Here is a 25391-nt window from a genome sequence, read left to right on the forward strand (position 1 = left end):
TCAGGGCCACGTGTGTTTTGTTTTCCTTTGGTCCTTTTAAACGCGAACCACGTGCAATCAGAGGAATGGGTCGATGACTCTATACTGTCAACATTCCTTCTGACAGTGTTTAGAAACAACATTCCCTTTTGCAAAGCATTAATTTCCTTTTCCATTGCTTTCGTTTTTGATTGATCACTGTTTCGTCAGGGAATCAAATACGTTCAATATACCAATTCATTTCACCACATAAAAGTAAACAGTTTTTCTCCGATTGTTTACAAAACTGTGAATTGCACTGAAATTTTAAGAAATGCTGACATTTCATTTCACAATATTTGAAACGTTTATCTGCAAACGTAGGTATCTTCAATTCCAATATCCAATTCGCAAATGCGCTTTTGTTTTTAAAAAGTTTTTTCATTGCAATGCTTAGGTAGCTCAACAACCTGAGACCGCTGGAAAGTTTCAAAATAGTCCTCTTTAAATGGCTTAAACAAAACACAGGAAAAGTTATAATAATCTTTTAGTTATCTTTTTGTAGGATATATGAATTTTTCCTTTTTTTTTTCCGGAAATGTACCTATTTTGCAGCCATACGCTTCGTCTATCCTTCTGATTTTGTTTTGCATTTCAGCTTAGAAAACATTTAAATTATATCTTCCATTAAAAACAAAATAACAATGCCCTTTGATATTCAATTATTTCCAAAAGTATATTATTTTTTAAAAACGAAGTGCTTCAAAGACAGTTCCACGATATTTTCCCTTATTAATTGATAGTTATATTTCAAGATTTTTGTTGGAATCGGAAAGATTTAAAGTTCGAAAGTCTTGAATTTGAAAGAGATATGGTTTGTTACACAAATTTCAATCGACTTTAGAAGTTTAAACTTGTTTTTATTTTTTCATTTTTAAAATACTTAATTAAAAAAAAAACATTTGTAATTACTACATGTTTTCTTTTTGACTATTTTTTTTTATTTATTTGAAAAACAACGCTTAGCTGTATTAAAAAAAGAAAAAAAAACTTGCAACTTTTTTCCCCAATTAGTTAATTCATTTGCTCTAAGAATTCACGTTCTTATGTGTAAAAGGCATTTAAATATGTCCTCAATAAGTTTAGTATTTTTGTTTTGCTCTTTTCATTCTTTGATTTAATAGTTTGGCATTTACAAAACAAAATTATATAAATCCTTCTTTAAAAAGTGCTTCAAGTCAATTTAAAAAAAAAAAAAACTACATTCTTTTTTTTTAAACCCGAGGGTCGGTGGCTTCATTAGTGGTTGCCGTTTCTTCTTTCTTTTTCTGGCTAATTGTGGAGTTGGCTGGAAAATATAAATAAGTAAATAAGTTAAAGCAAAATAAATAGAAAAATTGCGACTTCAAACGAAGCCATCGTGCTTCAAAGGGTTAATCATTTCATGCTATTAAAAAGTCTCTTGGCATCCATTTTATTATTAATTATTGAAAATAGTTCTTTCAGTTATACTTCTCCCCAACTTGTATTAGGCACTGAGATAAGCATTGCACGCATTAAACGTATAATGAATTACAGTATCTTACATACTATAATTATCGACGATATAATTAACGATAAGCTTTGGAACATTTACCGCTGTGCTAATTGGAAGATAGCAATTTTCTTTTCAGTTATCTTAGTCGGTCACGAACTTCAAGGTTCCAACAAAACTGCACTATAATCGTGATGAAGCATGACCGCCTTAATTAAAATCGGCTAGACTTTTGTTTGACTAAGATGGGGTGTGCAGCAGGTGATACATTAATGGGTTTAGGTAATGAGGGTTTTCCACTTAATTAGATTTAAGTATAACGAACAACAGATTTTGTAGTGTGGATTTCAGTCTGGATGGACATAAAATTGCAACCAGATCGTTCGTAAATTGGCAACACTTGCCCACAATCATTCACAGATGAAAATAGATTTATTTGAAGACAATCCCTAAGATTCATCGCGTTTCCAAGAATCATTAAAATACAGCTCATTAGATTTCCGATATCTTTCCACAGTTTTAATATATTTAACTGGAAAAGCGTGTGACAGATGTCTATTCTTCCTATTCTCACCGAAACTTACTAAATTTGTCTACTTTTCAGAGTTTGGCAGACTTTCAGACCTTATGCCTTGAGGAGACGAGGGCGAATAATAATTGCGTCCAGAAACATGTTTCACTATACTCTTTCAATTGCTACTTATTTAGATTTTTTTGTCTTTTTTTTTCATTATTACACTATCGTATGGTTTCCTGGTAAGTAAATTACTGGTGATGAAGACCCGTTCTTTTGAAAATAATAACAAGTTCTTCGCTACAAGTTGCTCTTAATAAGTTCTAACTAAATGAAATAACGTGTTTCAGAAAGTATTGTACTAACATATGTTAGGAATAAGAAGGATAGAATTTCTGTGTGTTTTTTTCACATTTACTACCATAAATCTGTATTATACCTTTTTGTTCTTTTTCAGGTTGAAAATGTTATTGTTTACAGGGGCATTATATGCCCTTCTTCTCAATTTGGTCAGCTGTCAAAGGTATGTTTACTTCTTCAAAATAGTATTTAAAGAAGAAAAAAAAAGTGATGTAATTTTCGTTTTTTTATTTTATGGAGTTAAAAACGCTAGAACAACGTTGGTGTACAAGTAACGATAAGAAGTGCAGGCTTGTATTTGGCTATTCGAAATTAAAAAAAAAAAACTGTAGGAGGTGCTGCAGTTTCTGACCAATGGCTAATGAAAGAGGTAAAACAAAGGCCCATCCACTTACACTTGTTCAGTCAGACATTTGCTTTATTGTCAGTGCATGGCCCCACTAGATAGCGCTGGGTCTTAAATGGGTCATGACAATTTATTAACTTTTCTGTGTTAAACCGATGCAACTATGATCCGCTCATGCATCCACCAATCAATGTCAACGTTTCAAAGTTTTTTTTTTGATTGGACGTCGCCCATTTTGACCGCAAGAGGCGATGAACAGAACCCCTGCATTCACCAATCAATGGCAACAGGGGTTCCCTGTAGCACCCTCTTTGTTGCCATGAGTTTCAGCGATTGTCACGCCCTATAAGCATAAGCGAAATTTAGTGGGGCCATGGTTAGTGCAAAGTTGAAATGTTGTACTTCTTCGGCTAATTTCTTAAAACGCCGCTAAATATAGCATCCAAGCTTTAGAACTGCAAACTGTTGGTTCTGTTTTTAATCCATAACTTCATTTTTTGCATTAAAAAGAGGTTCTGGGTTCGCGGAAAGACCGGCCTTCAATTTTTACTGTTATTTATGCGTTTTTAAATGTTTCAACGATTTCTTCACGCAGAAAAAATAAATATTTATATATTCATTGTATTAAAAGCAACAAATTAGTTAAAATCAGGTAACTATGTCGCAAATCGCCGCTAAATAGCCAGCTGAAATCCTCTGTTGCTTATAAAACTGATCTTTGACTTGAGACATGATGTTGCAATCCAGGTGGTTTGTTTTATTATAGTTTGTTGTAAAAATTTAGAGTTTATTCTATTTTAAGAAAGATATACATTTGCAAAAATGGTTGTTCACAAAAATTCTCAATACAGTTTGAATGAAATGTTTTTTTTTTCCTTAATGAACTAATTTATCTTGGTGGATTTCTTACATTTTGAAGCAACTTTTGAAGGAATGACCGAACTTGGAACATGCCACATTGGCTAATGGAATGTTGAATCTTAATGAATACCGTAAAAGGATTTCTGGCATTCATTACGATTTTTTTTACTGTGTGGTTGGTTTTTTTTAGGTTACATTTGTCGCCAAATTTCTCTCAACCAAAATACAAGATGAAAAATGTATTATCAACAAAAAATAAAATGAAACTATAGAGCAATCAACTATGGTCAAAATAAGCAATTTGTGATGGCACAAAAGTAAAAGTTTACAAAGGCTTACATTGTTAAATGTTTAGAATTTTGTGCTTGTTTGATACTGGAGTAGCAGGAGATATACCGTTAAGGTTAGCTAGTTAAGCTATAGGTGGCGCCCTATCAATTAGATAAAAATTAACATGTAAATATGCTGCAAATGTTGCTTTCTGTCTCAAACTCATTATAGGCATGTCAAGTATTACTTGGAGTAGTACTGTCTTCCTAGTTTATAAAATACGAGTATGTTTTATGTAGATTTTTCTATAATAATATAATTTTGAATCTTCTCATTGAAAAATAAATGTTATGGTTGATGGTTCACACTGGCATAAGACCATCCAATTCTTTTTTCTATAGTTTAAGAAGTGCCATCTGTGAAGTAAATAGCTAATTAGACCAACAGATCACCTGCTATACTAGTACCCATTGAGTTCTTTCATAAACTAAGTATTGTTTTTTTTAGTGTGACCGAAGTGCCAACGACGTCAGCTGTGTATACTGTGATAGCTCCTGCAAAATTGCGTCCCAATGTTCCATTTCATGTGAGTGCGTCTGCGCATAACGTCCTAGCTCCTATAGACATGAAAATTGGCATTGAAGGTCCTGCAGACAATGGACAGTACAATAGTATAGGAAAACAAATTACACTCAATTCAGGTTGGTAAATTTTGAAATTGTTTACTTTGTATTTTTTTAACCAGAGTATTCTTCAAATGCTTGCAATATACCGGCAGCCCAGTTATTCCATCCAGAGACTACAGTTTCATCCTTCTTTGGACTCATCAGTTTGGAATAGGGAATAAATGAGCTGGAGGCAGATGTGACCTCAGTTAAGCTGAGCCTTTACTCTGGCTTAGGGGCAGTAACTTACTGCTTAACATTCCTCAAACGTTTTTCAATGCATGTTAATTCATGTTAAACGTTGATTTATAACTGTTTACACAGAAAAAATGGCAACCATCTATTAAGCTTCACTTCTTGATGATTTTGTTGGTTGTTTTGGTGTGACTTATATTATTTAAAAGAAAGAGGAAGAGCTTAAAACTTAGCATTCATATTATTTTTTGCATTACACAAGGGAAAGAACTGCGTGCAAATGAAAAAAAATGGATGTGATAAAAAAATAATTTGTCCAAAACCCATTAAAAATGAAACACACGTTTAGCAAAAGTCAGAGAATGTTCAAAGAATCCTTTTTTACTTGTTATTAAATTTTAGCAATAATTTGGTTGTTCTAGTAACTCCATTTTCTAGGTTTTCTGTTTTTACGAATCTTTGTAAATTTTATTTTCTAATCTACATAATCATTTTTTCAGTGCTTTTGGTTGATTACACATGGGTGGAAGGTTCGGGGGGGGGGGGGAAATAAAGTTCATACCAAGATTTTGACAACAAACATTTTGGCGGCATAAAAAATAATGAAAAAGCCAAGTTTTTTTTAAATTGATATATTTTAGTAACAATTATAGCAATATTACTGCAGTTCAAACTTTGCCATTCATAAAATGAGAAAATGAAGTGGACATAGTGACGTGACATATAGTGAAAATCTCTTATGATAGTAAATTTTGTGTTTTGAAGAAATTCCGTCATGAGAGTAAAGTTTGTGTCTAGGTTCCTGCAGAAACTTCTTGCTCTGGGTTAACATTATAAACTGTCTTATATTATTTATATTTTTTGATTTTAAAGAATATACTCTTGAGGGTAGATATTCTCTGCCAATAGCACTAGTCAGCAGCAACTTAACAAATGCAATTAATATAAGAGTTCTCATGTTTTGTTTTTATTTCAGGTGAAACACAGATTTTGAACTTCGAGGTAAGTAATATTCCTGTTTCTAAACTTTTATTGAAAATATTTAGATGTTTTAAGATATAAAGCAACAATGAAATGTTTGGCATTTGTGTAGCAGGCGGTCTTCTGCTCTAGTTATTCAGTTACTCAATAGATGGCGTCACCTTATCCATGTATCAAGGTCAAATAATTTCAGGAGCGCCATCTATTAAGTAACTGGATTTATATATGTTCATTGGGTGATAAATCCACTCCATAATGATGAATTTAAAATAACATTCTAAACAATGTACAAAGTTTTCATTGTTAAAAATCTAATTTTGTTTTAATAATTTTCAAGTATGTCTCTCAAAATTACTTCAGATTAATTGATTGTGGCATATGAATGACATGTATTTAGATTAATTTAAAACTCATGCATTTTTTAATAGCAGTTTGAAGGTAAACATAAATTGATGTATTTAGATTGGCGAGTGGAGTTCTGGAAATTATAGTCTGATTGTGACTGGAGAAGGAGGCATGACTTTCAAGAATCAAACAGTGCTTATGTATGAGCATAAAAGTTACTCAGTTTTCATTCAGACGGATAAAGCAATCTACAAGCCTGGACAGTTAGGTAAAAAGTACTTTTTGTTTCAGCTACAAAAATAAATAAAAAGTCTTTTTTCGATCTGTGACACAATTGTTAGTATTATTTTGTATTATGCAGAAAAACCAAATACTACATGGATTAATTAGTATTTTCTTTATTTCATAAAACTAACTTTTCAATAAGAATGCAAACATATTGTAGTAGCAATCATTATACCTTAATTCATTACTTTTTTACTTATTTTAAAAAGTCTTTATAAACTAACAATTTTGTTTATTTTTAGTGCAATTCAGAGTTCTTGTTGTGAATCCACACTTAATGCCCTACACAACCGGACCAATAAACATGTTCATAATGGTAAGTACCTTGTTGAAGCTAAAATAAAACATTTAAAATTGAAAAAACATTTTGTAATTATTATTTATACCTAATTCGTTTTTTCTCTCCTTAGGATGCAAGTGGCAATAGAATAAAACAGTGGAATAGATCATTTGGAGTAAAAGGTAAATTTTTTTGGTGATTACAGTCAGACCTCGATATATGATCACCCGCTGAGAAGATCACCCGCATATAAGGTCATTTTTCTAAAGTCCCGGCTTGCTGGATAGGAATTCTATGTTATGTATTATTGGATATATGGTCAGGTCATAATACATTAATCGCTTATAAGGTCACTTTTGTCTGACTTCTTTAAATGATTTCACTGCCTAATCGATTCACTTCCAAGAATTTTACGCGATATACGATCCTTTAGAAAGTGAAAAGTCATTTTTCCTATTAACGTAGTAAATTAACAGTAGAAAGTGAGTGTTACGACAGTGATACTAAAATATGAAGCAGTAACGTGAGCTCTCGGTATGTACATATCGCAATTTTTTACCAGTCATTAGAAGCCGAAGAAAATTTTCAGAAGATACTTAGAAACCATTGTGCTTAAACTAAAGAAAAAACGAGTCAGTCCTGTATTAATGTAATTTTAAGCGAGGTAACTTGCACATCAGTTCTTTGCTTGGGCATATTTGAATGAAGTTTTATTCTAAATTGAAGTTTTAAAAAAGCATTTCAAAATTTCTTATTAATTCCAACAATTTCAATTTGTTCAAATCAATTCAACTATTTTAATTTAATTACTGATGTTTTTGGACGTATTAAATTTTGAAAAGAATTAATGTTTACATCCTTGTAAATACATCCTTATTTATCATCCTTATATCCTTATATATATGAATCGGTTATAAGGTCACCCCGCTTATAAGGTCAGTTTTGTGAAGTCCCGTGGAGTGACCTTATATCAAGGTCCGACTGTAATTAGGATATATGTTTGTTATAATTTACATCCAATTTAAGGCTTCACACTTTCAGAGTTGGGGTGAGATGAAGGCAAGCTAGAATTTAATTGTTTCTCCAGTACAAATAAAGTTCATGCAATGCCCATCGTCATCAAAAGCCATAGTCATCCTTACTAAAATCCTACAATTCTGTCTCAGGGTTTTTACTATCTGAGCTTGTCGACATAGTGGTGTAGTGTTTAGATGCTAGTCTCTTAAGGTGCAGATTGAAACCTGACCCTCGTCTGTAGATTTTCAAGCTACAGTAAATCGAAAGTCTCCATGTACTAGGATTATGCCACATGAAAAAGATCCCTTGAGTACTTGTTTGGCTTGTAGGCCTCTTTACACAATTAAATTCTCAGTGTAGTCTTGTATGGAAGAGGTTTCTATCTAGTTGGAAAACTGAGTGTAAAAACTCTCATGACAAAAAGCATTCACTGATAGTAATGCCACATGAAAAAATGGATGCTTTATAACAGATTGCACTAGGTTTGCAAAAGTTTGTGCCTCTAATGCAGCTCCATTAGGGAAGAAAAATACCTGAGCCAGCTGTTTTGTTTGAACTTTTTTATTTAAATTACCTATATTGATTTTAATTAAGTTTATTACTTTTTATTATATTGTTAATAATTTTATTGCCATTGCTTCTACCTCAGTCTGTGTATACAATATGAATTAACAAGTTCTAAATTGAAACCCTATTTCAGGTACAGTCTCTGCAGATCTATTGCTGTCAGATCAACCAGTTCTTGGTGAATGGTCAATCAATGTTGATATTTTGGTAAGAAATTTATAATCTATTTGGAATAAAATTTAAATTTAGCATTTTAATTACCACTATACACAATATCAATACTATTTTTCTGCACATATTAAGAGGCTGAGAGTTTTTCATTTAGTTTTTTTTTTTTCAGGCAATAAATTATATATATATTGTATTTGTTTTAATATTTGTTGATTAGATTATTAATATAATTATTTCATCTCTTTTAAGGGTCAAATGTTCAAGAAGACATTCACAGTTGCAGAATATGGTATGCTAACGAAAGTCTTTCAGTAATATTGTCTTGCTAGTCTTGTCTTTTAAAAACTAGTTCTTTTCAAATTTATAGCTTTCTCCTCTGCACTTAAATACTTCACCATTTTCAGTTCGATAAAAAAGGAAAACCCCTATTCACTCATATTTTCTCTGAGTTTCTTAAATAATGTTTTCATTGTTGGTAATTTCTGTTGGTAATTAGTTATTTTTGTTAGATTTCATAGTTTTTGTGATTTCCACCTTCTCTGCAAGACATTTTTGTGTTTTAACAGAAAAGACATTTCTTTGCTTTAGGTTCAGAATTCAGGCTGCTGAAAGCGGTATACAATGTTTGCTAAATTCTCTTTTGATTTCAAACACACAGTTATTGAAATATACTTCAAATTAAGCACAGTGCCCATTGCTGGCAAAAAAAAAAAAAACCTTTACATTTGGTTGGCAATTAAAAACTTTACAGGCAAACTTCTTGTCATGATTTTACTTGGCATGCTCTCTAGTGATTTGGCCGACTACCGAATATTTGGCCAGATTGTGGTCGAATATTCAGTATTCGGCCAAGTAAAATCATGGCAAGAAGTTTGCATGTGAAGTTTTTAATCACCAACCAAATGTAGAGATTTTTTGCTGACTGTATTAAGCTGTTCCCAATATTAATCACTACTTGAAGTTAACTTACTGATAGATTTTCTAAAGTGACTTGTTCTAGAATTGTGTGATATCAGCAGGAAAAACTTAGGCTATAAATTTCTTTTGCAGTTCTTCCCAATTTTGAAGTCCAAGTTACCTTGCCACCGTATGTTACATACAGCAAACCAGATTTCCTAGCAACTGTAACTGCAAAGTAAGCTTATTTTTTACTCATTTCAAATTGTTACTTGCTGGTAAAATCATGATTCAGTTACCATGGAAATAGCTAGCGATTTAAATTTATATTACCTTGGGCCTTGCCAAGGTTGTTACAAACAGACGTAAAAAAGAGGAATGGTCCCTTGAAGAACTAAAATTTTTATTTGTAAATTATACACAAATAAAAATTTCCACATGTGGAGTTCACATGCATTATCAGCAAAATTTCCCGAAAAATTTGATATTCCACACTGCCTGTAAACAGAGGTGCCCGACGAGAGGTCACTGATCTCCCCAAAGTTCCTTACATGGCAAATTTTGACTGAATTTGGCAAATTTGGAAACAGTATTACATTATTGCAGGTTTTTAACATATTTTTAATGATACTTGATGATCTCATAAAATGTGTGCCTATTTTATCAGTCAGTGAAATTCAGTTTTATTTGATAAAATTGAAAATTTCCCCTCTTCCAAACATTAAGTTTGGGGCACCCCTGCCTGTAAAGTACTGCAGTACTGGATTGAGTTGCATATTTTGAAGTTTGCTGTGCTTTTTTTCTTGGGAATGACAGAATTTTAAAATATCGCTTGTTACTCAAAATACATTTCTAAAATTAATGCAAAAATGATCATGGAATGAAGGTTTACAGTTCACTTAACCTATTTTGGAATTATATTGAAGAATTTAGTTATTCTGAAATATATATAACTGAGATATATCCAAATCAATTATCATTTTATCACCACAAGAGTGGTGACCATGGACACCATGGCACAAATTATCCTGTATTAATTCATTATTTTATGAACTAATTGCAGTCTTAATGACTTGTGATTATTATTATTATTTAAATGTATTTTTGTTTAAAAGACATTTTTTAATGATTTCAATCCTTAGTTTTATTTATAATTAGTGTTTTTTTTTTTTTTTAATTTGGAAAAATTAATTTTCGGTGAAAAATTATGACTTACCATGATTTAATCCATGATGATTTTGTATGACAATGAGTGAGCTGCTAGGTTGAGTTTTATATTAACAAAATATACCAAAAAAATAAATCAAAAAATAAAAATGAAATAATTTATATTGAATGCATCCTTTCATTTATAATTTTTGTTTTATAGATATACATATGGCAAACCTGTTAAAGGTCATGCTAAGTTGATCGTGAAACCATCATTGCGGTATGGCTACTTGGCTAATGAAAACAAGCCTGCAATCACTGAAGCTGAAGTATGTAGTCTTTGTTAAACTGAGACAGTGAGAAGCAAAGGAATTAAAGTGGCAAAATTAAGAATTTGGAGAAAATGATTACAAATAATAGGTGAATTTCTCCTCTGTCTTGGGGCTAGAGATAGTACTATTAGCCCTGGTAGGTGCTGCTATACAGCATGATTTAGAAAAACTTTTCAATGAAAGCCTACCTAGGACCTTATCTTTAAACACGTTTTACTCAAAACTTGAAAATGTCCACTTACATTCCTTTGTTTCTCACTGCCTCAGTTGTTTTTTTGATAATATTGTCTTAGGTTTTATGTAAATTTTGCTTTTGATTTCTATTTGATATTCATTAATTTTTTAAAGCCTGGAATTATGTTTTTTAAGTAAAATAATTGTGAAAGCATATTTTTCTGTTGTTAGTTTTGAGTGATTATTTTCCTGGGGGTGCAGGATTTTTTTTTTTTTTTTTTGAGCAATATTAGTTGTGATCAAGACTGGATTTATAATATAGACTTTTCTGGCCCTAAGCTGTTTCTGCTTTTTGGTATGTTTTGTAGACCCTGACAACTTTTCTGTTGGTGGCAAAAAAGGCCAAAGTGACCCCCCCCCCCCTCCCCACTATGTTTTATACATATGGTTCATGATGGGAAATGGTGTCCCTTTTAAGTATGGAATATACCTAATTAGATATACCAAGTAGAATATACCCAATTTTAGGGGTCTGGGGGTTTCTCCCCCGTAGGAATTTTTGTAAAAGAGATATAAATTTCTGCATTTTGAAGCCTTCTGCAATTCGAACCACAAAGATCTCTGAAAATAAATAGCAAAATACTCTTTTGCCAATTACGATAATACACAATACAAATCAGTGGCAGCAGTCCTCAGAGAGAAAAAGCGAGGAAGAAGACAAGATTATGTTTTGTTATTTGCTTACATCGGGCTGTTTAGTTTTTGGTCAAGCCTTTAACCCACCCACAAATACAACAATGAATTTAACACAAAATGATCAATAGTAAAAAATGCTTTTAAAAAAATGGTGTACAGATTTAGAAAATAGATAACAGGAGAGTACCATGCTGCCCATTTGGACAATTCGTCATTTATACACTTGATAAGAAATTAAATTGAAGCACCCTTTGCTTAGGAATTTCAAAGACTCATCTAATCCGTTTAAAGGACTTGAGAACAATTAAAAATATTTAATTACAAGCAGTGATGAAAACGAAAAGGAATAGAGGTGGTGTTTTTTTCCCCCCCTACTGAACAGATTAACAGTATGCAGTAGAAGTAAGATAGAAGCAAGCAATACAAAAGAATTTCCAAAATACTGCACTGCATTTGGGATTAAATAAACAGCAAGATGTGAAACATGTGAGTCACAAAAATTTATCTCAGGTACTATATTACAAAACGTGAGAACCATGATTTTTACATTTTTGATGCAGGATGAGGCAAGGAAATGACTTTAACATATTTCGGCATTTTTTCCTCTACCGTCTATCCCCTCCCATTTGTTATAAATGTTTAACTTTATGGTTTGTGTTTGTACTTTTCCAAAATTTTCAAGGTTTTCAAGCACTTTAAAATGAAATTTATTCTTTCAAGTCCTTCCCCTCTTTTTTTTTTGTGAGGAACGAGTCATGAAATTTTCTGGAGTTGGGGGCCTTCAGCAAAACGGGTGTCCTATGCTATATAGCTTGTTTAATTTATAGGAAAATCCGCTTTTTTAAAATCTTTGTTTCAGCTTCTAATTTGTTGAAATAATTCTTGATTATTTTAAGTATTGCAGCTGAATACATACCTCGTTCAGTCGATATTTTCACTTATATACTTGCCCTAATAGCTTTCAGTTCAAAGTAGTCGTTTTCAACATATTTCAGCATCCCAGTGACCGCTTTACTACTTGTAATATATTGTACGGATTTCTCTCCCCCTCCCCCCCCCCCCCCAGAAAAGGACAGTCGCTATTCTCTTCATTTTCGCTTCTGAACTATTCAAAAAAGACAACAAAATCATGATTTTTTATTCTTTTAAGATTTTGGAAGGTTTATTGTTACTATGTATAAAGTCCTCCCAAGACTGGGGGGCATTGCCCCCTCCGCCCCGCCCCCCCCCATAAATACGCCCATGAACTTTGCTTTAACGATTTCCTCAATTAAATGATGTATTTCACTGGTCCAGAATTAACTGTTTTAAATGTTGCTGTTCCTGGATTTAAGGATATCCTTGATTTAACAATTTTTTCCAGTCCCTTGACAATTGTTAAAATGAGGTTATACTATACTTTTTTTTAAAGTTTCAAGAAATATTTTTATTTACTATTATTATTTATTTATATTTTGGTGTGAGTAAATCAAGCTTTGAACATTAGAATTAAGCATTGTTTTCAATTCCTTTGCAGTTACAAGTTTGATTATTGGTATGGACTTCCGCGTAAGAAAAACTGTACTCTCGAATTCTACTCTAAGAATAGAAAAATTATGCTTAATGTTTTGAATTTCAAACATTTTTCCGTTGTTTGTATCAACAGAGTTCAAACCAAAAATTAAGGGATTTTTAAATAAATTTTGTTGAAATGTTTATTTATTTATTATTATTATTATTATTTTTTTTTGAGGAGGGTATTTGCTTAAAAATGGGCGGAAAATATTCTCTGCTGATACGGTTTTTTGATAAAATTAAGTTATAGTGTAAAATTCCTCATCTTATCTCTTCTAGATTGATGGGTCCATTGACATTCCAATGAATCTGGTTCGAGATTTAGGTTTGAAAGAAGACACCTTGACGCTAGAAATTGATGTGGTTGCCGAAGTTGAAGAGTATCTAACAAAGAGAAAATATAATGCAACAAGTGTCATAAAGGTGTATGACAGAGACATCAAAGTTGAATTGGTGAAATCATCAGAATCTTTCAAGCCTGGTTTAAAGTATACTGCCCATGTAAGTATTTCACTGAGTCAGAGGGAATGCTTTATGCTGTGTAATTCAAGTTCTCTTTTGCGATGCATTACAATATTGTTATATTTAAAATCAAGATAATGTGAGTTGAAGGGGTGTCGGTACCCTGTATATGCATAATGTTAAATTGCTAAACTTTATGTACATTTTTCTCAAAGTTTTAATGACTGAAACTTAAAATTTTCAGTTTTTCTAAGCAATATTTAAGAGTCGACTAAGTGAAATTTTAAGGCAATTCTGTTTATTTCATAATTTATTAGGTTTTAACCAATGACACTTTTTGAACGAAAAAAAGCAGACTGATACTGATTATAAAAACAGCAGTTTGGGGGAAAGTCTTAACACTTCGGTATAATTATGAACAAAAGCATAAAATGTGATGAAAATTTCAAAGTAATATTGACTTAGTTTTCTAGAAAAGGGGACATGAGTTTCTAAGATTGAAGTTGTGAGAAATTAGTGTTTGAAAGTAAAGTTGTATGTACGTTTTAAGTCATTCCTTCTCCATTAATATTTAAACTGAGTTACTTTTAATTTGAATAGCAACTTAAATTTGGTGTCACCTGAAAGCTCTTGATTTGAATATTTTGAATATACAAAAATGAAAGAGAAAAGGTTGGAAAGAGTTTCCAAGGTTTTGGGATACCAACTACAATTATTTATTTACTTTTTTTTTTTGGTAAAACCTGTGCTAAAATCAGCGTTTAGTTTCTAACAAAACAAATTATAGGAGCGCTATAGTCCTCATTTATTATTTTTTTTTCTAATTTTTATTTAAATAGTCTGAATTTCATCTATGTAAAAATTCATGTTTTGAAGACAAACTTTTACTGTTGGATGTGACATGAATTTAAATCAAATTGTTCAGTAAATCTTTATAATTCAGATATTTTCTTCTGTTCAATCTCAAGACATAAATTTATTAAATTTTCTGTTAACATCTGATTTGTAAGACTTAAAACAGATCAATGAAATTATTCTGTGACCAACAATGTCTTTTACCGCTATCCCTTATTTCAGCTTAAAGTCTGCTACCAAGACGACACTCCTGTAGTTGTCACTAATGGTGACCAAATAGTTCTGAAGTACGGTTACACTTATGATGAAAGAGAATGGGATTCCCGGAGAATTTCTGTTCCGAACAATGGAATGCTGAGTGTTGATTTCTACCCACCTGTGAACCAGAATGCCACCTCTTTGAGTATGAGTGCGGAATTTAGAGGACTGCAGTACCACTTGGAAAATATCGAAGCTGCAATGTCTCCCAGCAACAGCTACATTCAAGTTTTGTTGAGAACTGAAAATCCTACTGTGGGCAAAGAAATTGAACTTGAGATTAATGCTACTGAACCATTGTCTCAACTTGTTTATGAGGTAACAATCTATCCATATTTCTCTTCCTACCTAAAATATTTTTTATTTCAATAAATAAAATGTATCCTTTGCTGATTTTTGCATTTTTGTTACTGTTGCCTCTTTTTCATACTTGATTTTTGATAATATGCCCCCACCCCCTTTTAAAAACCTTATTTCAATATTTGAGCTCTTGATACTTTTGTCTTTTCATCATTCAATGTTTCAATCTCATTTCTGTGTTTGGATAATTTCTATCCAACTTTAAAATTAAAAGAATTTCCTCTGTCCCTCCAGTATTTCTGTGGAAAAAAGTCAATTTATATGCACTTAAAAGAAAAAGAATGGAATGCAACCTCCCCCCCCCCTAAACATTGTGCTGTTGTTCTGTGGTAGCCAAAGGCAAAAATTCTAAACAGGATAATTTTCTTGGGAGGGGAAAATTTTTACAGTAGGGAGAATTTCAAATGTTCCGTACTTTGTTGATTGACAATTCTCACTAATGCCTTGGTCTTCAAAAATAATTTTTGAAGCACAGTCTGACCACTGATTAGCTGGAAAACCAAACATCCAGTAAATGGGCGTATCTGTTGGTTGGTTCAAACGAGCGGAACACACGCTTCAAAATTTTACTTTTCCTCCTCATTCAGATAGACTCCTCTTAACTGGACATTTGCCAATTTCATGTAATCCATAAGCAGACTGTAATTTAAGTGATTTTCTTGTGAAGCTTTTTCATTGCATTATTATAACCCTCAAAATAGCCTTCTCCAACAAGATTATGGACTTTTATTGAAATGTTTATCTTTAACATAATTAAAATCATGTAGTGTTCATATTTTTATTAAATGTTACTTCCTCTTTCTCAGGTTCTAGGGCGTGGAAATATTTTGCTAGCAAATGCTATTGAAATACCTAATGTGAAAACCTATCGCTTTTCAATTCCTGTCACATATAAAATGGCACCAAAAGCTAGAGTTGTGATATTCTACGTCAGGCAAGAGAATAACGAAATTGTTGCTGATGCAGTCAACTTCGATGTTTCTGGAGTATTTAGAACACCAGTATGTGTTTTTTATTTTATCTTTTACAAAAGTTTTGTATGTTTGCATTTGTATTGTGCTACAGCTATCATTGGTCAATAGCAAAGAAATTTTGCTAAGCATATCAGAAAGATAAAAATCAGTGATAAATGCACAAATTGTAATAAGATTGGCTGACAAAATTGGCCTCATTTTCTAATGGAAGAGATGCGAGTTTATGGATGAAAAGGATACATTTGCTTTTGGTGGATGATTAGATGATTCTGTTGGATGAATAAGCTCATATCTTGAATACTGTAAAAGAAGTTCTTCGCATCCTCAAAACATGGTTTACCAGTCATGTTACTATTTGTGCATTTGGTCCTTATGTTCAATAATTCCCTCAATGGTTAAGTTTTTACTCTTTTTTTGTTTAAAAGCTAAAATATTTTTGAGTATTTCAAAGAAGCAATAATAAATAACAAAGTGAATCAACAAGTCTCTGGATCCAGCTTGGCTGATTCTTGTCAATTTATGAATCTGAAAATCAACAGCATTCTTAAACATAGTCACTAAGTAACAGCTACTTCAAGAAAGCTATTTAAAATGTAATCAACCCTTGTGAATTAGTAATTTGTTCTATTTTCAAGATTAGCTGAAGATTTGAAAAGCTTAAAATGTTGACCCCCGAATCTAACAACTGTGCTGAAATTTAACCCATCAACCTATTCTATTTTAGTAGATTTAAATAATATATGTTTTTCTCCATCTCTCCTATGTTCTAGACTTTATTAACTGAGTTTTCTAAGCCTAGAATCATATTGTTATTCTGAAAACCTATTTACAAACTTAGTAACTCTCTTTTGAAAGCTTCAAATAAGTTCATCTCATTCAAAAGGTAAGGAAATCAAAACTGAAGAGCATACTCTGAGGCAGCATTTCTCAACCTTTTTCTGAACTGTGGACCGGCAAGAGCTTTTGAAAAACATTCGTGGACCAGAGGTCCCCCCCCCCCCCCCCCCCCCCCCCCCGCCATCCTTTATAATCTTTATTTTTTTGGAAAAAAAGAAACCTTTCATAGCAGATTGTTTAAAACAAAGAATTTTTTCCAATTGGTGAGGTTTGTTAAGTACATGTAAACAAATTTTGTGAACGACTAAAGTCTGTTTTCCTTTTCACAAAATATAATAACAATAAAATAAATATATAAATAACACTTGGTGTTAAAGAACTGTTACAAAAATTATTTAAATGTTAAAATTAAGATCAGTAATTATTGTAATAATTATACAGAAGTAATAAAGATTGCTGAAAACTCATAGAAAAGTACAAAACATTATCACAAAGGGAAACTTTTTTAACGTGGACAAGTAAAAATATCTAAGAACCAGTCAAATTTTTCTGTGGACTGGTGCCAGTCCACTGGACCACTGATTGAGAGTCTGCTCTAAGGTCTTGCCAAATTTCGATATGACACATTGGTTCTATGCACCTTACGTTTGCCTGAAAGTTTTTTCTCTATGTTTTTATTTATTTTCAATCTAAAAATAACTCCATTTTGAATTTCTACTTCTGGAATAATTTGTGTTATTTACAATTAAAAATAATGTGTGTTATTTTAGCTTGTGCACAGTAATGAATTAATTCATTACTCTAAATAATTGTGTAATTTGTCTCATTATAGGTTACTGTCAGCACCAATGTAAAAGAAACCAAACCAGGAGCACGAGTTAATGTTACTGTGGATACAAATCCAAATGCTCTTGTTGGATTGCTTGGAATTGATCAAAGTGTTTTGTTACTAAAATCTGGAAATGATATTACACACTCAGATGTAAGATTTAATCGATAATTTATAGTGTTTAGTTAAGCGGGCTTTGTTTTGCATTTTGCTCTAAATCTCACCATCAATCACAATGTTGCCCTTAATAATGACACTGTCTGCACTTATTTATTGTTTCACTATTTGGCATGATTTGGATCAAGCATTCATTTGTAATCCCCCCCCCCCTAAATCTAATGGTGTGATTTGACACAAAATGCAAGTGGGCCTCCTTTACTGCAAAAGTAGCATCTATTAGTAAAGTTTGTTCTTATTTAAGATATAAATTATCTCCTAAGTAATCATAAAATTTACTGTACTAATGTTTAAAATATTTTTCAAGGTGATAACTGAATTGGAAACTTACGATGGTGGGAAGAAGAGACGTTACAATTCTTTCTATCGCAAGAAACGTTCATTATGGTGGCCAGGATCAGCTACTGCTCATGAAGTTTTTGATGTAAGTTAGTTTTGTTTAATTTTCAGTTTGAAGCTTGTAATGCAACATACCGACAGCCTGTTATCCCATCCAGAGACAGTAGTTTTGTTTTTGTTATGGACTCATCAGTCTGGAATAAGGATTAACCGAGCTGGAGGCAGATGTCATCTCATTGAAGCTGAGAGTGCCAGGGAAAACCGTGCTGTCAGTATATTGCATGTAGTTCTGTTTTAGTTCTGGCTTAAAGATGATAACTTACTGCTGAATGAAGATTATAGTTGCTAAACATATGATTTTATTATATAAAATTTTATTTCTTATTTTTTACAAGGAATATTTTCCTGAACTTTATTGTTGCTTTTTAAAAAGCCCTAAGTCATAAATTACATAACATTGAAATTCTTGGTTTCATTCAGATACCTGGAGGCTCAGCCCCTGCTTGCTTTGCTCGCAAACCCTCATTTGCTGCCTAATCCAATGCGGCGAACAGGAGTTTGCAAGCTAAGCAAGCAGTGTTGATGAGCCAAATCATACTGTGCCTGAGCCTATGTTCACAAGCCTAATAAATGTTGATGAAATCTTTTGAAATTCAGTGTAGTCATGCAAAATCAGCAAATTACAGATCTGAACTTATTTCTCTGCATTTCACTAATATGCATTTTCATTATTTTCTCTCCCTGAATTATAAGGTCTGAATCAGGCTTTGGAAAATTGTTCACGAATTTAAGCATGCATTGGTTTACATTAGTGTATTTGTAAATAAAATTTAAACTAGATAGATTTGTACTCGAGAGAACTTGTATGATAACTTAAATTGTATATGTTAAGTACTTCATTTTGACAAATTATTTCTTTCCCAGGACTCTGGAGTTGTTGTTCTAACTAATGGCCTTGTGTACAGATTTGTCCAAATGAGTAAGCATTACTTTATTTTATAGCTTTCTTTATTTTATGTGACTTTTGATAGAAATCATTGTATGGTATTTTAATGTGACAAGCTACACGTGATGTGTGTGGAATGTATTTCCGAAACAAGAACACACTGCATTCCAATTTTTATTTACCAATGTTTGTAAGAGTAGAAGAGGGATACATTGGTGTCATTTGCTTTCTAACTTGAGAAACAGGAAAATATTGCGTCATGTTTACTCTTCAAACTCAAATTTTAGATTTCAATCATAACTTTTAAAGGTCGTTTGAGAAATTTTAGTGGCAAATAATTTTGCATTTAAATAAAGCTTTTCATGTTTAGCTTATTCAGCAGATCATTTTACATTTAAAGGGGTATGCATAAGGTTCTTTCAGGGCTGACAAGTGACCATACCAGCCTAGTTGGCAACCAGGGGCCTGACTCAGAATCGGAGTATAAGTTTTATTGGGGAGTGGGGTGCTACCAAACTGACAATGGGCCTCGTCCATAAAGGTTCTCAATGGCTCTAGGGTTTTTTTTTTTGTGGGCCTTTTAAGAGCTTTACCGTATTATACATACTATAAATTTTCAGAAAAATCCACTTAATGGTGAAAAGGAGAAAAGAAAAATTTGGTCAAATGGTAACTATATTATATTGTATGTTGTAATTAGGTCTGTTCAAAAATAGTGTCTCAAGTATGCCAATTCGTAAAAGATACTAAGAGTTATTAAAAATACAGGATAATGTATGGTGTATCAAATAACAAGTAGCTGTATTATCCAAACATGGCAGCAAATATTAGGGTTGGCTTACAAATGTGGAAAGTCTCCAAACTAAGGAATCATTAGTTTTAAATATAGGTAAATCGATTATATTGGCAATATACCATTCCAGTCTTCTATTTACCCTGTAAAATATTTGCTCTTTGAAATTTTATTCTGTAATTTTTATTGGATTTTCCTCATTTCAGTTATGTACAGATCCTTCCACCCATTGGCTGAAAGCTTGGATGATGAACTAAGTGCTGTTGATACAATGACCTACAATCAAGGAAATGGATGGGGTGGAAAGCCCAGAGTTCGCAAGCATTTCCCAGAAACTTGGATATGGGATCTTGCTTCAGCTGGGTAAAAATAAAAAACATGAATCTCTTATATAATTATTCCCTGCTTTCATTATGGATTACCTGATTGTATTATTATACTGTGGGTTAATTAAGGGATATAAAATGAATGGGGTGTTGATTTTTCCTTTTAAAGTGTAGGGGAAAAATACCTAAGTTCTTATCAGTTACATATATTAGAGAGCATACAGATATATATTAAATGCTTGATTAGCACTCGATGGACACAGTAGCAGCCAGAACTCTGGGCGCCCTGGGCGTTTTATTTTTGTAGGTTCATTTTATAATAGAAAAATGACAATAAAACTACCACTGATTGTATTAATTTAAAAAATGTTTTACCAGTAAAATTCTACATGCATTACACTTCAGGATCCCCCGCACCAACCACTACTCATTTTCCAACCAGTTGGCCCTGAAGAAAATTCTGATTTTTAATCCGGATCAGGAACTGAGCGAGACCTGTTCCTACACTCCCAGAGGTATTGATTTGGAATGGGAGCTTGGAGGACTATGTGACACACAAAAACATATTTAACCTGCCAAAGTCACAATTAACTAACACAGATCTTTGATCGGCTGGCATCGAACAGGGGACCCTCCAGTTTGGAGTTCAATAACTTACCGCTCGGGCCACCATGGCCCCAATTCTACATATGCATACACTGGCCGCTGCTTATATGAATCATGTTTGTTCTAAACAGTTTTTATTTCATAAAGCTGCTGATTCAGTAAAGCTGCATTTGTTCTGTTTTTGACAATTTGATTCATTAAAGTGGTTGATTCAATTTACCGGCGCCCACTGTATATTGTCAGATATAACTCAGATACCTAATAGAAACCCTTTAAGAAAGTAGGAATAAAAATGTTTCCCAAATGTTACCCCCCCCCCCCCTCCTCTAGAAAAAAAAATTTCAGAATTCACCACCGTCTCTTGCTTGTTGCTCAATGGAATTTTGAATTAGACTCAGCTTTCTTTCTATGGTATAAATATGGAAATTGTCCTTAAATAGAATGCTTTTAACACTATAGTGTACCATCTGGGACCGTGAAAAGCCGTCCTTAAATAGAGAAAGTCGTTAAATAGAGCGTCGTTAAACAGAGATCCAGCTGTATATATATATTTATAATAAAAGTGAAAAATATTGAAAAGACCACACCAAACACCCATAGATGCGCAACGCAGCAAAACTAAAAAGCCAAGTAAATATAAAATAAGCAAGCCAAATTCCAAATATTAAACAGATTATATAAAAATAATGATGATAAAAAGGAATATTGCTAATAGCTATTAAATAGGAAAAGACAAAGTATGAATCCAGAGCTCATCAGCCATGGAGGATTCATTAAATATGGTCAAAGGACCAAAATTTTTTTTTTTTTTTTTTTAAACTATGAACTAAAAGAGAATGTTTAAACTCCAGTACATGCAATGTAAAGTAACATTGGGCAAATGCACCACATGCTAAACTATAAACAATAAACAAGAGCTCAAACCTAAAACTAAAAGCAGGGGGTTTCGCCTCGACTAATTAGGAAAACAAGTTCTGATAATTAGCCATCCACGGAAATCCTAACAGTTTTATACACACATATATATATATATATATATATATATATATATACACATACGTACAAATGTATGCAAATTCTTTCTCATTACATTACGTCATTAAAAGCAAGTCCAGGTGGAGCCCCACTAACTGGAGGGCCTGGGTGGTCGCCCTGATGGCTCGTCCCTGGAGCTGCCTGAACTTTCAGCACTCATAAAGAAGATCAATCTTAGCTTTTAAAACAGTCATTTCTTTTAGGTTTTTGGCAATTTCAGCTCATTGTTTTATTTTAACCAACAAGTTTTAAACAAGATTTTTAAATGTTAGATGTAATTAATTTGGCTTTATATCTTGTCGTACACTATTTTTTGTTGTACAAAATATAGACCTGTCACAAAATTTGTGTTTTTAACATATGTTATATTTTCTTTAGAAATGACGGCAAAATGTCTCTTTCAAAAAGTATTCCTGACACAATAACTTCATGGGTTATCTCTGCATTCTCAATGGATACTGTGACTGGTCTGGGCATAGCTCCTGAAAATGCAAAGGTATCTATTTTGTGATATAGTACTACTTTTGTACAATACAACATACCTGAAAAGTCCTTGACGTATTTTAAAATTTCATAGAAAAGCTACAAATTGTCGTATCAATATGCTATTTTCACCAAAATACTTCATAGGGTAAAGAATTTTTTATGACATCGTAAAAGGAAAAAAAAAGTAAAGTAAAAAGCAAAGTTATAGCTATAAGTAATCACTGTACCATCACAGTTTGTTTTTCTTTCTGTGATGATAAAGCTATCAATGTAAAATCCTTATAATTACACTTTTTTCTTTCTTTTCTTTTTTTTTACTATGTCATAAAACATTCTTGAATCTCTTGAGTATTATGGCGAAAACCGCATTTGATAGGTCAATTTGTTGCTTTTCTATGATTTTTTTAAATATGTCTAGGATTTTTTGGCTCCCTGTACATAGGTACAGCAATGTGGCTAGAAAACTTTTCTGGGAAGGTGAGGAAAGGTGTTTGGACCATAAAAATTCTAATATGTATCAATATTAACATAGTGCGATTGGCAACATGTATCAAGAATTTTGGAAAGGATAGAGATATCCTTTACATGTAGCTCAAGGGTCACATTCTTTCTGCTGAGCCTTGGAACTACTAATGTCTCGTAAATGCATTAAACAAGCTATAACACAAACCATATTTCTGTGCCAAAAAACACCTAAGAATGCATTTTATTTTCATTTTACTTTTAATAGCCCTTTGGTTTGGCTTTAAAGAAACAAATTCAGTGATATTTCCGGAAAAGAAAAAAAAAACTTTAACACATAAAGCTGCACGCTTGACCTGACAGATTTACTCATAAATGCATGTGGCAGCTAAGCTGTCAAATTTCCTGAATTTTCAGGACCCTGACCATAAAAAATAGTTATGTTGTAAGCATGTTCGAGGAAAAAAAATAGGTTCAGTATCTTTGTTCTTCTGAGCAGGGTCGACAAGAGGGCATGTCAGCATAGTTTGAAACTAGGCCAGCCTCAGAATCATAGTAGTATAAATTTAATGAGTTTTATGGACCGACTGACTAGGGGACCGCCTTGGCCCCTAGTACTGAGACCCTAAAACTGAGTTTTGATGACTCAAATTTTCAATTACAATTTTTTTTTTGGTTGATTTTTTGTTTTTGGAGACGTTTTTATTCGACTTCAAGCTTTATTTCCTTACATAAAAAATACATTTTGCAGAAGTAATAAATAGGTCAACAACACAAATAGCTATAAAATTGCAGACATGTGATTTAGAGATAACAAATAGTTCTTTGCAGTATAAAAAGTGGGATTTCCAACTCTTTACCACAGCTCACGCTTTTTACACTGGTTACCTTGTTTACTCTGAAAAATATGTCTGCAATTCTATTGCTGTATGTTTGTTCTTTATACTGATTTTCTCATTGATTTCAAGATTATAAAAATTGTTTTCAAAATGATGTAAGGATTTTTAACACTTTAGATAGCTGATAACATTAATTGTGATCACAGCAAACTACTGTATTGCCTGTTTTTTTCCTCCTAAACGTTATTACAATGCAATTATTTTATCTGCATTTTTATAGAATGTATGTCTTCCTTTAGGTTACTGTATTTAGGCCTTTCTTCGTGAAATTAAACTTGCCCTATTCTGTCATCCGTTCAGAATCTTTGTACCTAGAAGTTATTGTATTCAATTACAACAAGAAAACAATGAAGGTATGTTGTGAAATGTACATTTATAAAGTGTTTATTATGTCTGTATATTTTTGGTTTACACACTTGTATTGAAATTCATGCAAAGACTCCATGGAAATTGGGAAAATAGGGCACAATTGTAAAATTTGTATTTACTGACTGTTTCAGAAATTGATGTTCAGCCTTGTTAATCAACCAATATAATATATTTGTGTTGTTAGTTATCAGTTGTGTCTTTAATCAAATTTTACCAGTAAACATATTAAAAGCCATCCCATACAATGAAATTCATACTGCGGATTTTAGGGGGGCCCCGGGCCTTTCCCAAACCGCAAAATTAATAAAACTATTTCATTTTTTATTAAAATTTATTTCAAAGAACACAAAAGACACAAATGTTATTTGAATAAGCATCTTTGTTTGCTAAAGAAGTAGTACTGGAGTCAGCAACCAGAGCGACAGAAGACATTTAACTCGCTGGTTTCGAATTCAAAGAAACCTATTATGATTGGACTGTTGATTCTTTTTTGATGAAATCAGTAATGGATATTTTTAAAAAAAAGTGTGAAAACGTGACTAGAAAAGTCATTTTGATCCAGGAAGCTACTTGTGAAATAATAGATATATTTTTATTTTTCAGCTTATATAAAATGCAAAATGAAATAAATAATTAATAGAAATTGGCAATATTAATATTTTTTCCAGAAATAGAATATTTTTTTCTGAGGTGGAAATCAACAGAAGTTCTATAAATTACCAAAATATTGCTTGTTTTAAGCGGGGTTTGCTCCTCATAAGTGAGTTATGTGCCTTAGACTTAACATGTACCTACCAAATCTTTTTGATTTCCTCGCTTAGTCTGAGTTCTCGTGAAAACACGACTCGTTCGAGTACTAAAGCATCGAGCGAGCTAAAGTTTGAGTACTCGAGCGAGTTCGACTGTACTAAATGCTATGAGTGTTTTCCTATGTGATAGAGAGAACCACTAGTATGCCCTTTTTGTAGAAGGAAAGGATGGGGTGAATATTAATTTTAAATTTATTATTAGCTAAAATTTTGAGCTTATTCTGATTTTTCTCACATTTATAGGCTGATGTCACATTAGAAAATCGTAATGATGAATTTGAATTTACGATAGCAGGAAATGAAATTTCTCCTACTAAAGATCAAATGACAAAAACTGTAGAGGTTAGTATATAAATTTCTTAATTTGTCTTATTTTTATGCAGTGAAACCATAAATACTTATTTTTTCCTCCTTTCTT

The 25391-nt window shown here is 32.4% G+C and overlaps 1 protein-coding gene across 2 annotated transcripts in view; it reads left to right on the forward strand.

Moving 5' to 3' along the window:
• LOC129230595 (CD109 antigen-like) overlaps nucleotides 1-25391 on the forward strand; it is a 131898-nt gene that overhangs the window by 69608 nt on the left and 36899 nt on the right. For both annotated transcript variants that reach the window (XM_054865002.1, XM_054865003.1), the window contains 20 exons: nucleotides 2464-2529; nucleotides 4351-4544; nucleotides 5680-5705; nucleotides 6147-6297; nucleotides 6557-6630; nucleotides 6725-6776; nucleotides 8312-8385; nucleotides 8599-8638; nucleotides 9400-9484; nucleotides 10616-10724; nucleotides 13431-13652; nucleotides 14691-15044; nucleotides 15893-16087; nucleotides 17730-17879; nucleotides 18211-18327; nucleotides 19167-19221; nucleotides 20188-20344; nucleotides 22327-22444; nucleotides 24035-24148; nucleotides 25217-25315. In XM_054865002.1, the coding sequence (XP_054720977.1) occupies nucleotides 2471-2529; nucleotides 4351-4544; nucleotides 5680-5705; nucleotides 6147-6297; nucleotides 6557-6630; nucleotides 6725-6776; nucleotides 8312-8385; nucleotides 8599-8638; nucleotides 9400-9484; nucleotides 10616-10724; nucleotides 13431-13652; nucleotides 14691-15044; nucleotides 15893-16087; nucleotides 17730-17879; nucleotides 18211-18327; nucleotides 19167-19221; nucleotides 20188-20344; nucleotides 22327-22444; nucleotides 24035-24148; nucleotides 25217-25315 (2445 nt within the window). In that variant the 5' untranslated portion in view covers nucleotides 2464-2470. The remainder of the gene's footprint in view (nucleotides 1-2463; nucleotides 2530-4350; nucleotides 4545-5679; nucleotides 5706-6146; nucleotides 6298-6556; nucleotides 6631-6724; nucleotides 6777-8311; nucleotides 8386-8598; nucleotides 8639-9399; nucleotides 9485-10615; nucleotides 10725-13430; nucleotides 13653-14690; nucleotides 15045-15892; nucleotides 16088-17729; nucleotides 17880-18210; nucleotides 18328-19166; nucleotides 19222-20187; nucleotides 20345-22326; nucleotides 22445-24034; nucleotides 24149-25216; nucleotides 25316-25391) is intronic.

This window comes from Uloborus diversus, chromosome 9, assembly GCF_026930045.1.
Source record: "Uloborus diversus isolate 005 chromosome 9, Udiv.v.3.1, whole genome shotgun sequence".
Taxonomy (NCBI): Eukaryota; Metazoa; Arthropoda; class Arachnida; order Araneae; family Uloboridae; genus Uloborus; species Uloborus diversus.